This window comes from Gouania willdenowi, chromosome 19 (genome assembly GCF_900634775.1).
Source record: "Gouania willdenowi chromosome 19, fGouWil2.1, whole genome shotgun sequence".
NCBI lineage: Eukaryota > Metazoa > Chordata > Actinopteri > Blenniiformes > Gobiesocidae > Gouania > Gouania willdenowi.
In genome coordinates, this window is record NC_041062.1 from 1,407,768 (window position 1) to 1,422,399 (window position 14,632).

General features: G+C 36.2%; 2 protein-coding genes across 45 annotated transcripts in view; both read right to left on the reverse strand.

Annotated features, from left to right (window-relative positions):
- The window catches only part of LOC114481240 (voltage-dependent anion-selective channel protein 2-like), an 85,375-nt gene extending 79,055 nt beyond the window's left edge, over window positions 1-6,320 (reverse strand). For 29 of the 42 annotated variants that reach the window (XM_028475875.1, XM_028475873.1, XM_028475871.1 and 26 more), the window contains exons 1-5: window positions 5,559-5,642; window positions 5,339-5,432; window positions 4,632-4,725; window positions 2,503-2,574; window positions 2,282-2,331 (exon numbers count right to left, since the gene is read on the reverse strand). In XM_028475875.1, coding sequence (XP_028331676.1) covers window positions 2,282-2,331; window positions 2,503-2,569 — 117 coding nt within the window. In that variant the 5' untranslated portion in view covers window positions 2,570-2,574; window positions 4,632-4,725; window positions 5,339-5,432; window positions 5,559-5,642. Of the gene's footprint in view, window positions 1-2,281; window positions 2,332-2,502; window positions 2,575-4,631; window positions 4,726-4,852; window positions 4,964-5,338; window positions 5,433-5,558; window positions 5,643-6,071 lie in introns of those variants that run through there. The other 13 variants (XM_028475895.1, XM_028475892.1, XM_028475889.1 and 10 more) reach the window with 4 other exon arrangements.
- A 132-nt stretch (window positions 6,321-6,452) lies between these two features.
- LOC114481243 (sphingomyelin synthase-related protein 1-like) lies at window positions 6,453-14,036 on the reverse strand. 3 transcript variants are annotated; one of them, XM_028475900.1, is made up of 6 exons: window positions 13,856-14,036; window positions 10,997-11,572; window positions 9,294-9,389; window positions 8,862-8,979; window positions 8,643-8,793; window positions 6,453-7,353 (listed from the first exon to the last, which is right to left on the reverse strand). In XM_028475900.1, the coding sequence occupies exons 2-6, from the start codon at window positions 11,551-11,553 to the stop codon at window positions 7,049-7,051; spliced, it is 1,227 nt and encodes a 408-aa protein (XP_028331701.1). In that variant the 5' UTR covers window positions 11,554-11,572; window positions 13,856-14,036; the 3' UTR covers window positions 6,453-7,048. The 3 variants fall into 3 exon arrangements, with proteins under 3 accessions (XP_028331701.1, XP_028331703.1, XP_028331702.1); XM_028475902.1 differs by having other exon boundaries at window positions 6,453-7,372; XM_028475901.1 differs by lacking the exon at window positions 13,856-14,036 and adding an exon at window positions 12,032-12,304.
- Between the last annotated feature and the right edge of the window lie 596 nt (window positions 14,037-14,632).

Consider the following 14,632-nt stretch of genomic DNA (forward strand, 5'->3'; position numbering starts at 1 on the left):
GCAGCAGCCAGGAACACTCAAACATGAGTTGTAGAGTAAACTCATATCCTGATGTAGTTTATGCAAATTTGTAGGAATTTACTTTGGGTTTCAACATTAAAACATGATGAAATGCACATATTTAATCAAATACTACAAAGGACACATCATCTAATATAGACGCAGATTAAGGGATACAGAGATGCATCGAGGATGATGTTACTGTAAGAATCACATATGTTCAACCTGGAAAAATTCTCCTCTTTATAATGAGACCAATCCTTCTTAAATGTTTAATAATTGCTTTATTCATCACTATAATAAAGTCTTGTATTTTATTTCCATTAAGTGTATAGAGCAAAATACTTACATGTGTGGTTCTAACCTGTGTAGTTAACCTTTCTTATATTTGCTTCTGTTTGGTAAAGGTTCAAAAAATATGTGCAAATTGTTTTACTTTGAGATTTAAGTTTGTCTGCCTTGTGCGTGATAAATCATTTGAAAGACTTGCAGAGAAAAAGAAGTCAATAAGGGATGGAAAGACATGTTTGTTTTTTGTTTTGTTTTTCAATAAAACATACATCTAGCTAGAACTACATGTACCATTCTTTCCCCTTGCGTAAAGTACAGGGAACCAAATGTCCAGATATATTTCATTCCAAAATACATCCAGACTCAATTCAAAGGATTAGTGGTGATATATCTCTGTTATATTTCATTTCCATAGGGTTACTTGGTGTTAAATGTACACCAGTCACACCTTCCCAGGGTCAATGTTAAACTGGATCCTTTACTGTAATACCTCATTAAACTACACAGGGAAACTACTGTAGATAATAAGGTAGCAAGTGCAATATAATTAAATATAATAAAAAAAACATTTAAAAAAAATAACAATAATAAAAATAACAAAGACAACAGCATCGTTGTTAGACAACCAGCATTTCATTAAAAGTGGACTTTTAACAACCTGCTAAAGACATGTCAGGGTTCCTGAAGGGGAACATTTGATATTTACCTACTGTAGACACAAGAAAAGTAACTAAACAATAACTAAAGTCTGTCACTTTGTGATGGGGAACAAGTAGGGGATTTTATTTTGGTTTGGGTTTATTGTGGTGTGGCTTTTGATTGCATGTTGTGTGCTTTTATTGTTGCTTTTTGGTTGCATATTTTGGACACCGCCCCTTTTAGCCTGTTGCCCCTAGCAACAGCTGTCACTTTTGGCTAATCAATGGCCCCTTGCAATCGAACACACCTGCGACGCATCAGACGTGACCATAAAGAGGAGGGCACAGAAGACAACGAGAGACGAAAGACGCGGACGACAGACGTGCGTTGCTGAGGGAGGACGTGGACGTACATCTGATTGGAAGCCCTGGAGTATACGGCAGACCCCGCGAGCAAGCGGAGCGAGATGGAGATCGTGCCCTGACGCGAAACTACAGTAGAGGCAGGGGAGACCCTCCCTTGCCTGTAAGTATACAGACGCCCTGGGGGCGTGTCGGCTGTGGGTTCGTGGGGACGTGGCGCTATGTGCTTGCTGTGTCATTCTGTGACAGGGAGGATCGAGACCCAGGGGCTGCGGTAGTCCATCAGAGCGGCCCGGAAGTGCAAGCGGAGCGAGACGGAGATCGTGCCCCGACGCAAAACTACAGTGCCTGAGAGGTCCCTGAAAGTGGATGAGCTGCGGTATTTACGCACGGCGCCCGGACTGGTCTATACTGCCCTCTCTGGATAATATTTTAGATTGGTATTCTATGTTTGTTTTAATAGTATGGTGCGACTTTTTTAGACTTGCAAATATTAAATGGTTAACGTGCATTCACTGTCTTCTCTTTATTGGGCCAGTTGCTCTCACTACATTGGGGTTTAATATTTTATTGGTTTAATCAATTTAGTATTTCTAAAAACCCTCTCGGTACCATTACAACTTACCTTGTTGAGGCAATTCGGATTTGTTTTCTTGGGTTCCAGTGACCCTGTTTGTGTCCATGTTGGATGAATCAGACGTTTTATCCTCCTGCAGTAAACATGAAAAACAATATCAGGAAAAAACACTTGAAGAGAAAATGCATGATATGTGTAATAAAGTTTCAATGATAGCGACACAAACATCACAAGTTTATATATTCTTTGGATAGTGGATTTTGATTGGGCATTAATATTAACAGAATATGCCACAAAATGAACACATTTTACAGATAATGTATTTGTCTAAATTGCCTTTAACTCTGTGTTAATATATTGAAGCAAATATATATTTATATTTCTTCTTCTGTATGTTAGAAATTGAACTCACCGCTCCTTCCAAGGTCTTCGTCTTCACATCAGTGTTCAGAATTTCATAACCTACATTCAAATGGACAGTTAACGACTACTTCATGATTGTGAAAATTAAATAAAATTGTCTGCATCATACAGCTAGGCTGTAGTTGTTGAGAAGTGTAAAGCAGATGAAGGTATTTAAATTATTTTCTTTTTAATCTGTCAAATGTATATTATCTTCTTGCATCAAATTACCGTTTGCCTTGTTGAAGACGTCTTTCAGCATTTGGAAAACGTTTGTAGACGATGGAGGGACTGCCATGGTGACTATCGAGGAAGCAAAAAAAAGCACAACAAATACATAAGTGAAAAATTAGCAATACATGTTATTTAATAAAGTTTGCAGCAGCCAGGAACACTCAAACATGAGTTGTAGAGTAAACTCATATCCTGATGTAGTTTATGCAAATTTGTAGGAATTTACTTTGGGTTTCAACATTAAAACATGATGAAATGCACATATTTAATCAAATACTACAAAGGACACATCATCTAATATAGATGCAGATTAAGGGATACAGAGATGCATCGAGGATGATGTTACTGTAAGAATCACATATGTTCAACCTGGAAAAATTCTCCTCTTTATAATGAGACCAATCCTTCTTAAATGTTTAATAATTGCTTTATTCATCACTATAATAAAGTCTTGTATTTTATTTCCATTAAGTGTATAGAGCAAAATACTTACATGTGTGGTTCTAACCTGTGTAGTTAACCTTTCTTATATTTGCTTCTGTTTGGTAAAGGTTCAAAAAATAAGTGCAAATTTGAAAGACTTGCAGAGAAAAAGAAGTCAATAAGGGATGGAAAGATATGTTTGTTTGGTTTTGTTTTGTTTTTCAATAAAACATACATCTAGCTACAACTACATGTACCATTCTTTCACCTTGCGTAAAGTACAGGGAAACAAATGTCCAGATATATTTCATTCCAAAATACATCCAGACTCAATTCAAAGGATTAGTGGTGATATATCTCTGTTATATTCCATTTCCATAGGGTTACTTGGTGTTAAATGTACACCAGTCACACCTTCCCAGGGTCAATGTTAAACTGGATCCTTTACTGTAATACCTAATTAAACTACACAGGGAAACTACTCTAGATAATATGGTAGCAAGTGCAATATAATTAAATATAATTAAAAAAAAAACATTTTAAAACAATAATAATAAATATAATAATAATTAAAGCCGCGAGCGGCGTCATAGGGTCCGATGAAGCGGCCGGGGGCGGTAACTCACGGTCATGTCTACCACTGTTGGGGATTTGGGAATTGGCCTGGAGTTGTAAGCGTTTTCATATAACGGCGTAGTTATGGCGAAATAATTTTCCTGTGTCATGATAGGCCCCTCCCACTTTTCACAGCCTGCTCTATTTGCCATAGCAATGTGCTTCCATCTAATAAGATTCATCCTACAGTGTTTTGAAGTCAACACGACATGTCGTCTTGCCGCTAGAGCTGCTGGCGTAGGACGGCCCAAGAAGCGGCACCCTCTGAGAGCGCAAGGCATTGTGGGTGTTTTTGGTTATCGTTTGTTGTTTGGGGCTGTACGGTCATCATGTGTATCAAATATGAAGCACTTTGAACTTTGCATTCTGGAGTTGCAAGCGTTTTCGTATAACGGCGTAGTTATGGCGAAGGATTTTCCTGTGTGATTATAGGCCCCTCCCACTGGCCATGATGGGTAATTTGGTCATCGAGCGTTGTTTATGGATGGACAATCATCGTGTGTATCAAATATGAAGCAGTTTGAACTTTGCATTGAAGCGTTATAAGCATTTTCCTATTATAGCGTGTTGATGGCGAAGGATTCTCCCGTGTCATTATAGGCCCCTCCCACTGATCACAGCCTGTTTTTTCTTCCATAGCAATTTGCTCCCCTCTGTGTCGGTTCATCTTCTGTCCGTTTTTTTTCACGCCACCAAATTATCAAATTTTTCGCCAGGCCTGAGGTGCGTGCAAATTTCGGTGAGTTTTCGGGCATTTTTAGGGGGTCGAATTAGCGATCAAAGGCGGGCGGGGTATAATAATAATAATAATAATAATAATAATAATAATAATAATAGGAAATAAAAGCGAAAACAATAGGTTCCTCTGTCCCATTCTGGGACATCGGACCATAATAATAATAATAATAATAATAATAATAAAAAAACAAAGACAACAGCATCGTTGTTAGACAACCAGCATTTCATTTAAAGTGGACTTTTAACAACCTGCTAAAGACATGTCAGGGTTCCTGAAGGGGAACATTTGATATTTACCTACTGTAGACACAAGAAAAGTAACTAAACAATAACTAAAGTCTGTCACTTACCTTGTTGTCAGTGTTTAGTAGTAATTAATTGTTTCAGGTCGATATAGAGGCGTGTGTTGACGTCACTGGACCTCAAAATACAGCTGTTCTGTCACTGTTGGAATGAAAACAAAAAATTGTATTTCAGTTTTTACATAACAGTGAAAGATATTGCTGTCAAATTTCAAATAGATGGTATTTATGGTTTTAAATGTGTTTTTTTTAAAGAAATAATGCCTTACCTAAGTTGGTAAAGCGAAGAAAAACGATAGTTTGGAGAACGCTAAATAGGCGTGGCTAACTTCTATGAACGTAACTAATATAATGAGGCTTCGAATAACGTCGCGCCAGATCCTTTCAACTTTTACCTTATTATTTACGTCAATTCCGGTTTACGTAAGGGTTCTTTTTAGTTTTACACAAAAACACGTAGCATAATAAGCTATTTTTTTTAGTTAGTCAATGAATTAATAAATATGGTAGCAAGTGCAATATAATTAAATATAATTAAAAAAATACATTTTAAAACATTAATAATAAATATATTAATAATAATAATAATAAAACAAAGACAACAGCATCGTTGTTAGACAACCAGCATTTCATTAAAAGTGGACTTTTAACAACCTGCTAAAGACATGTCAGGGTTCCTGAAGGGGAACATTTGATATTTACCTACTGTAGACACAAGAAAAGTAACTAAACAATAACTAAAGTCCGTCACTTACCTTGTTGTCAGTGTTTAGTAGTAATTAATTGTTTCAGGTCGATATAGAGGCGTGTGTTGACGTCACTGGACCTCAAAATACAGCTGTTCTGTCACTGTTGGAATGAAAACAAAAAATTGTATTTCAGTTTTTACATAACAGTGAAAGATATAGCTGTCAAATTTCAGATAGATGGTATTTATGGTTTTAAATGTGTTTTTTTAAAGAAATAATGCATTACCTAAGTTTGTATAGCGAAGAAAAACGATAGTTAGGAGAACGCTAAATAGGCGTGGCTAACTTTTATGAACGTAATTAATGTAATGAGGCTTCGAAAAACGTCGCTTCAGACCCTTTCAACTTTTACTTCATTTTTTACGTCACTTCCGGTTTACGTAAGGGTTCTTTTTAGTTTTTACACAGAAACACGTAGCATAATAAGCTATTTTTTTAGTTAGTCAATGAATTAATAAATAAACACAAAGGTTTGAGCAAGTTTTTTTTTTCTTTTTTAAAGATACAATTAATTACTCATTTAAATGTTTTTTATCCTTATTGTCCACTTCCATCTGTCATTCATTAGGCTATTTTTATTGAGTGTCTGTTAATTAAAACGTATCTGCACTTAAGAAATATTTAGGAATTCTATAATTTTTATTGTCTTTTAATTTTATTTAGTGTAAAGTGGTTGAACAGTGGTGTATGTCAGAGTCCTGAGCTCAACACTGTAAATCTTCACTTTTTGCATGCTTACCTCTGTGATTGTGCAGGATTTCTGAAGATCTGCAGAGATAATGTCAATCAACTTTTATTACTTTTCTAAGTCTCAAAGAAAAAAAAACACATTACACTTAAAGCACAATGTATTTTAGACAAATACAATATTCAAAGCAACTGTAAACATATTTCTTCATGTGCATGTTGCTGGAGTTTTGTACACAGGATATAAAAATACCTATTGACACATATAAAATCAAATAAATTATAACAAACATACATACAAAATGAAGTGATCTGTTATTACAGATGAATGCCAGAGAAATTGCAACACAAAAAAAAAACTTGGTCTTTAACTGACACTGATTGATTTTCCTAATATACAAATAAAAAAAGTCTAACAAACACTTTTTTTTAGTTTTTTTTTAGACATGCAGACATTTCTACACCGAGAACACGACCATGGTACAACACTTAAAGTGACTGACAAATGGCATTATGTTTAAGACAGCTGGAAACACTTTTGGCTGATGTCACATTTTTTTTTTTTCTTCAATATTTAAGAATGCAATAGAAATGTAAGTTTTTAATGTACGTAACAGTTACTGGTGTACAGCCTAAAGTAAATACCTATATATGAGTTGAATACTGGTTATAGGACTTCACTTTCTAAGTTTTGTCACCATCAAAACAAACAGTTTTCATGGTTATAAATTGATAAATGCTATGTAAAACTGTACTACACAAAGTGATGTCCTTTCAGGAAAAAAAGAAAAAACACCAAATTCTCCACTTTGTTGACTTCATATATTTGGACCAGATCATTTACAAGGATTTAAGATTATTCAAAACTTCTTTCTGGCTTGACTAGAAGGTTAGAACCTAAATCTAAACCATTGAAGAGTTTGTGTATCTGTCAGACTTCTGTTGATACGTTTACAACGTGTCTTTGTTAATGACGTTCCAAAACGCCTCCGTTGGCAACTTGACAAAACAGGAGGACATGGATGTTTTTCACCCGATGAGCCTCCTCATCACAGCAGGTCTAGAGAAGGGCCAGCAGTACTCGTTGGGCACTGGATTATTGACGTTGCACTCAAAAAAGGAGAACATGGGGAACCAGATGCGTGCCCGGCGACTCTGTTGGTAGGCTCGGGTGTTTGCCAGGGTGTGGTAGTACAAAAAGAGTCTGGTAGTGATGTAGAAGGCTATGAACACGTCGATGGAATAGTGTTCGTGTGCTGCAAGGATGAAAAAAATGCCGAAAAGGTTCAGGACCCAGGACAGGGTGTGAATAAAGTTCCAGCTCCGTGGAGTGTCTATAGGAAAGAAGACAAACTGCACATTTAAATTAATACATGGAGTTTCAATATTCAATCAACCAGTTTTCAAAGTAAATGCATGTGCTTGTAGTTGCAATACCAGTAAGTGACACTAGATGGAAGCACAGGTACTAGATAATACACAACATTGGAATGATTTTACAAATTACAAACATTTTATCTTTAAACTCATCTTTACACCACTTTGAAGATTCATGTTAAAATGGTGATATGATTCTTATCCTGATACATAGGTCATGATACGTTAAATATAACCTGATATTAAAGTATAAGGCGATTATTGCGATTTTTTTTTATATATATATATATGACTTAAGAAATAACTAATCTGTAAATTTGTAGACCTTCATGAGAACATTAAGTATGAAATATATTTCATTGGCATTTTTTACACTCAAAACATTGGCTTTAACATGCCATGTGCAAATAATAAAAAAAAAACAATCTACCTGTGGCTTTTAAACCAACTTTGACTTTAGTGCAACTTAACTGAGGTTTATGCCTAGAACAAATAAATGCAGAAGGTTACTACTTTCTTTTTAGATTTAATTGAAAAAAACACAAGCTTGACCAGCTGGGGAAAAAAATCAATATGGATGCATTTTGAATCGATCCGAGAATCGCGCTACGCATTATCGCGATATATCACAGAATCAATCTTTTCCAACACCCTAATTATTAGTTTTTTTTGGTTCATTAAAAATAAAGACAATATAGAGAAACATTATATAACACAAATAAATTAAAAAAAAAAACATGATATATACATTAGGATTGGCAAAAATATGATTTTAAAACATTTTTTAAAATATTCCTGAAGTTGACTTGTCTTTCAGGTCCATAATTTGTTCCTTAAGTGTAAATAGTTGGTATTGGGATGAGTCGAGTATTGTACGAGTAGACATATGATGGGAGTATTTGATCTTCTCTTGAAATAGTCTTGGTTATGCAGTTAAAATAATCTTCTTTATGAATATTAGTAAATTATAATGCATTTTAGTCTCAATGAGGGGCCATGATAAGGTGCACTATTAGCTGAACATCTGAGAACCGTCACAAAAAATGTATTAATTGGAGTCATTTTGAAGGAAATTTTTATTTATTTTTTTAATCTTAAGAAATATATTTTTTTAATTATTTTATTTTTAATCTTTTTTTTTAACTAATAATGTGTAATTTGTCTTATTTGATTCACTTTATGAATGATTAGGAGAAAAACTGCTCAATTAATCTCACACAAATCAGTTTCCAAAATAGCAACTCACACTCTGTGACAAAAAAGTTGAGCATAGTGAGGACAACGGTGTGGCCGCTGAACATGTAGTCTCCACACGTGTGCACTCCTGTTAGGGACATCCCAAACCCGCTCCAAATGGCCACAGCTCGCTGTATTTTGGCCCACATGTCCCCGTATATCTAAGGAGGAGGAAAAGGATTATGTTGAAAAAGATCTAGTATCTGAGGAGAAGTTTCTCATGCGTTACCTTTCCTGAGCACTGCAGATGCTGCCCTGGCACAGAGAGCGACGTGACGAACATGGTGATGCAGCGGAGCATAAACACCGTTCCCATAAGGCTGCACATGCGTCGCAGCAGAATCGACCTGCACATCACAAGACATGAATAACCTGAAACACTGTTATGGTACGTCTGTGTTTAAAAGCTGATCGGCACCACAAAAACCTGATCATTTATTCTCCGGCTACGCTGCACAAAAACTTTAGGACAAAAGCGACAATGAGCAAGTTGGTCAGATTGGAGCCGTAAACCGTTCACAATGGAGTCTGATACAGGTCATATTTTAAATGGTTAATGTGAACAAACAAACAAAAAATTAGATCTGAGCAGAAAATGGAAATTGAGCATTAAGGCTAGCAGTGTGAACGTAGCCAGAACGTCTGCTTGGGTTTTAACCACCTGTGTTTATGCAGCAGCAGAACCAGCATCCAGATGTTACAGAGGATCACTCCACACGCTTCAGCCATGGCGAAGGCCCACGGTATTCTAGGCATACTGTTGGAGGTAGAAAAGAAATGGAAAATCAATGAAATGAGAAAAACAGCATTAATATAAACCATTATTAGTCTTTACACTGGATTGAAAAAAACGATGATTTTTGAACTAACAAGGGTGATATAATCATTAAAATGTAATGGTTGCATTGCCATGAATCTTATGATAAGACTCACAATTTGACAATATGATGCAATATCAATGATTACAAATTTTACCTTTTCAAGTACAAAATGCTATGAAATACATTTTCAACTTGTGAGAACAAGTACCAATAAATGGTATCTCACTGTAATTCAATTACCAATATCAAAAACAAGTGGTATGTTCATCAAACTGTCAAATTACATTTGAATTTTTGCTTCTGTTAAGTTCTTAAATTCAAAGTGACCACATACATCTATAAAAGTGCTAGTATGTTTTATGAAAATACATTTAAAGCTAAAATGAATTGAGGAGTGAGGTAGTTTAACAAGGTCTGATGAGGTTCACTGACACCTAGTGACCAGGCGTTTACGTGCTACGCAGATGTTAGCGCAATTAAATGGGTTTTATTTGTTAAAAAACATGATAATGAAAAAAGCTGATTCAGACATTTTTTGGACCGATGCGATGATCGTGCGGGGAAATATCACGGTACTTCACCAAATAGATATTTTCTTAAACCCTTAGTTGATGTGTTCCTATAAAACTGTGCAGTTAATTATTTAATACAAGCTGCAAAAGAAGACTGGGTCAGGGTTTCCCCTTCATTTTAAATAAATTTTAATTCTAAGGCACATTCAGCTGTGTGCATATAATATGGCTCTTTTTTTTGTCTTTAAACATCACAGGCTTCACATGATTACCAAAAAACAACAAACTAGTCCATGTTTCCCTTTAACACACACCCATGAGTGTTAACCTGAGCTGTAAACAGTAATATAACCACGAGGTGAGGCCTTTTATCTCTGCCAACACACACTGCCGCTGGCTTTGAAATCATCACTTCTTAAACCAAGGCGATCCATGAAAAGCTTAAATCTGCTCACAAACACTGGGTCTCACACTGAAGTAGGTCATTTAAAGCAAAAAAAAAACTCTTTAAAACTAAATAGAGGATTATAATAGAGCTGGGCGATATGGACCAATAATCATATCTCAATATTTTTTCTCAAAATGGCGATATACAATATAAATCTCAATATCAAATAAAGTCAAACCAGAAAGACAATTCAGGGTTAAATTTGCTGATTTAAAATGCCACACAGACTAAAACATCACGTGCTTTAAGATTAGTCACAAAAAATAAGTTGTAATGTGCGTGTATCAAACATTTGCTTTTCATGCTGTTCTGAGAAGTCGTGACTCCTAAAACTATTATTTTAATACAAAATAAGCTATAAAAAAAGATAAAGGCAATATTGTTATTTTCTATATTGCCAAAATAAAGAACTCGATAGATCTTGAATCTCGATATATTGCTCAGCCCTAGATAATAACAGAACTTGCAATAAATTCGTTGATACATTGACAGTTGTGGGAAAAAGTGTTTTATTTTGTATTATTTTGCTGCTGATTAATGGTGATGTTATTGTTTTTTCTTTGTTTTACTTGAACACACATACCTGTCGAGGAAAATATCAGGCAGAGGAGGGTACGTGCGCATGTCTGGCACCCTCTCGTGCACGATGACCATGACAAAGGACGTGAATCCGAACACAAACACCACGTAGATGGAGCTGAGCACGGTCTTCCAGCACTCAGGATCCAGTCTCCTCATCTGCTGCTTGTACTTCCCGTTGGTGTACTGGTGGTAATCCTCTCCTACTGGTGCTGTGTCCGTGCTGTCACAGTCTCTGCTGGACTCTCCGTTACAAAGCCAGTCCAAACTGCCTCCTGAGCCACTGGGAGAGTGGGCATCAAAGGGCAGGCCCAGCTCCTCCAACACAGCTACATTGTTCTTCTGCAGCTTGCGGATGGACACCATCAGCCTCTTGATGTCGCCCAGAACCTTGAGCTCCAGCGGTGGCGAGCGGAGGTCGTACTCTGTGAGGGCGAGGAGGCTGGTGCCATCCAGTCGATGTCTGTTACATAAAAGTTCCACGTAGTCGCAGAAACCCTCTTCCCTCAGCCACTTAGCCACGTGTTTAGGCGTCCAACGTCGGACGCTCAATGCTGCCATTTCCTCCTCACTCACACAGCTAGAGAGGGACAAACAAACATGTTTTAACTAGAAAAAGCAGATATTTACTAGGGTTTACACCGATCTGATCGGCTATATTGAATCGGTTGATATTTTGCATTTTATGCACATAATGTGATCAGCTGTAATGTCTTAATTTGCCGATCCGATCAATGACGTCATTGTCGTGATGAAACTTCAGTAGATGCTCCCGTTGTTTTATCATCTCATTTACACTGAAGAGTTGTTTGCTTTACGTGACACAGCTCTATAGTATTTCACTCACTTTTGTGCACAAAGGTGAAAATCTATGCGATAACGGCGAAAATGTCTCTGGTTGAAGCAAAGCGGCTGAGCACCAGACTTCCTCCCCAGTCTACTGGGTCTAAAAGTGGGGACAGCGTCTGCTGTTTGTGTGTCTTTGTATATATGTGTGTGTGTGTGTGTTTTGTTTATTCATCCATGCACTCCCACTTACTTTAGCTTTTATACTGGAGACTTCTGTTCCGTTTCAGGGTGATGGTGGACACAGAAGCGTGTGCGCACGCTAGGGATGCACCAAAATATCGATGCAATATATTGCGATATTTCATCTTGCGGTACGTTATCGATACACTGGTGCCAAATATTCATATTTCTATTATTTGCATTTTCCTTTTATGTAAGTATTAATAACCATAAGTTAAATGTTCTCAGGTTTTCAAGTTTATAAATAACAAATTGATATTAGTATTAGCACTAAGATGTATGAGCAGTCTGCAGTGCAGGTTTAAGTTAAACTTTACACATGGTAAGTATAAGGTTTTCATAGACCACCCAGTTGTTTATATTACTAGTGCAGCACCGGTAGGGAGTATGCAATGTGGCAGCAATGTGAGATAAACATTAGCAACAAGTATTTGCAAAGCAAAGTTTACACTATACAGGCCACACCCTGGGAGTCAACAAAAGTCTGTGTGGAGGAGCCGATACATTTCCAGTTCAATAGTTTGTTCCTGCATTAAATCAAATAAGTCCGTGTAATAAAACTCACCAAGATTATTTGACTTAAGATACGATGGATTTAAGAAAGAAGGTTTTAAAGCTAATTCTAACAAAATAACTCATAACATGAAAGCGATCAGTCGATGCTTTGATGCTTTCCTTATGTAAGAAGTCATAGAAATACATCATAAGCAATCACTAGATGCCTCTGAGGACGACTGACAGTTGCCTGACATGTTTCGACATTTTATCACCGACCTGAACCTGGTTGCTTATTATACACTGGAATTACATATATTAAAATAAAAAATAAAAAATCTAAATAAATTACTTCTTGCCCAATAAAACCAAAACAAGATATAATCCTTCTTTCCATCCCTTCTATTTTTCAGTTTTCCTTTTAGGACACAATCATCTTTAGCGGCCTACAAAGTTATAAAATATACACAACAGCATATTTAAAAGCTGGCTTTCTAAGCAATGAGTTCATAATGCACAAGATCCATACAACATATTTAGGGCTGCACGATTATGGTCCAAATATTAATCACAATAATATTTTGATCAATATTTTAATCACAATTATAAATCATGTTGGGAAAAATATGTTAAAACAAACAATGTGTACAATTTACAGTGCAAAAGTTAAGCGTTAAATAAGAATTATGCTAAAAAAAAGATTTTTTTAATTACAAATTAACTTAAGAATTTAAAAGGTTTCAAAAACTAACAGAATAAATACATTATTTATTACAAAGTACAGAGGCCAAATTTTAAATGCAAATATTACCAACGATCAAATTAATTTAATCGTGGCAAGCAAAACCGTGATCAATAGTGCAGCACTACGTTACATACATGAAGGTTATTATTTCTAAAAGTAAAGCTTTTTAAGCCAAATAAAAGGTTGAATGAAGTAGCAAAATTGGCCAATAAATTCTTGAAAACGTCTCAAACCTTAATAGTGACGACTATATATCACATTATGTATTACAATGATATACATTATTATGTAATAACATCCACACAGTGTTAAAGACTTCATTAATAAAACCTGCACATGCAACACTGACCCACATCCCAGGCTAACAAAATGAGTGGGCTCAGATTAAGCTTTCTGAATAAAATACGTCATCCCAAGGTAGATGACTTAATAACAAGTTAGCCATTTTATGAATTAAAATAAAACAGATACATTTGAACTTATTCAGAGCATCTTCCCGTCCTCTTACAACCTTGAGGGCTAATTGAGCCGTAGCTCTTGTTAGCCTGTTAGCATTCGTCAGCCGCAGCCATGTGTGTTTCTAGCTTCACTCACCGTGGCTTAAACGTTATGACAGACGACAGCGATACAGTCGGTCCAGCTAACTAAGTGTGATGCATTGCACTAGGCAGACACGTTGTTTATGCCGCGGTGAAACCACAGGTCTGTGAGACATCTTTCCTCCCGAGCTTCGCAGTGTAGCTGCTAGCATCATAACGCAGCGGTAATGCTTGGAAAAGCGGCGCATGTGAAGGTGTTTCACTTTTTGGTCCTTCGAGCCAACAGCGACACACAGTGGTGAAAAAGTGAAACTTCATTTACAGCCTCATGGGCATCTTCTATCAGAGCTGGGGCCACAAAAATGTGATTGTCTGATCCGAGGGACACATTATCAACATTGATGTGTTGTTGAATTATTTTTGTCTATTTTTCTGTTAGTATTGAAACTTTATGTTTTAATTTTTGTGTGTGTTTTTGTTGTATTTTTTGTGTTAATGTTCATATTTTGTGTATTTTTTTGTCATGTGTGTGTGTGTGTGTGTGTGTGTTATTTTATTATTATTATTATTTTATTATTATTATTACTCAACTTAGTTACAAACGTTGCTCACTGAGGACACCTGCTGGTCAATACCGAGTGTTTTTTTTTTAGGATATTAGACCCACTTTAGATACTCCTGTCGATTCTACGCTGATAGATACAAGATAGATAGATAGATAGATAGATAGATAGATAGATAGATAGATAGATAGATAGATTATTACAGCTTTGTTTTTGGGGGCCACACAAAATTCGACAGAGTCTGGCGGCCCCCGGGCCGCCAGACTAAT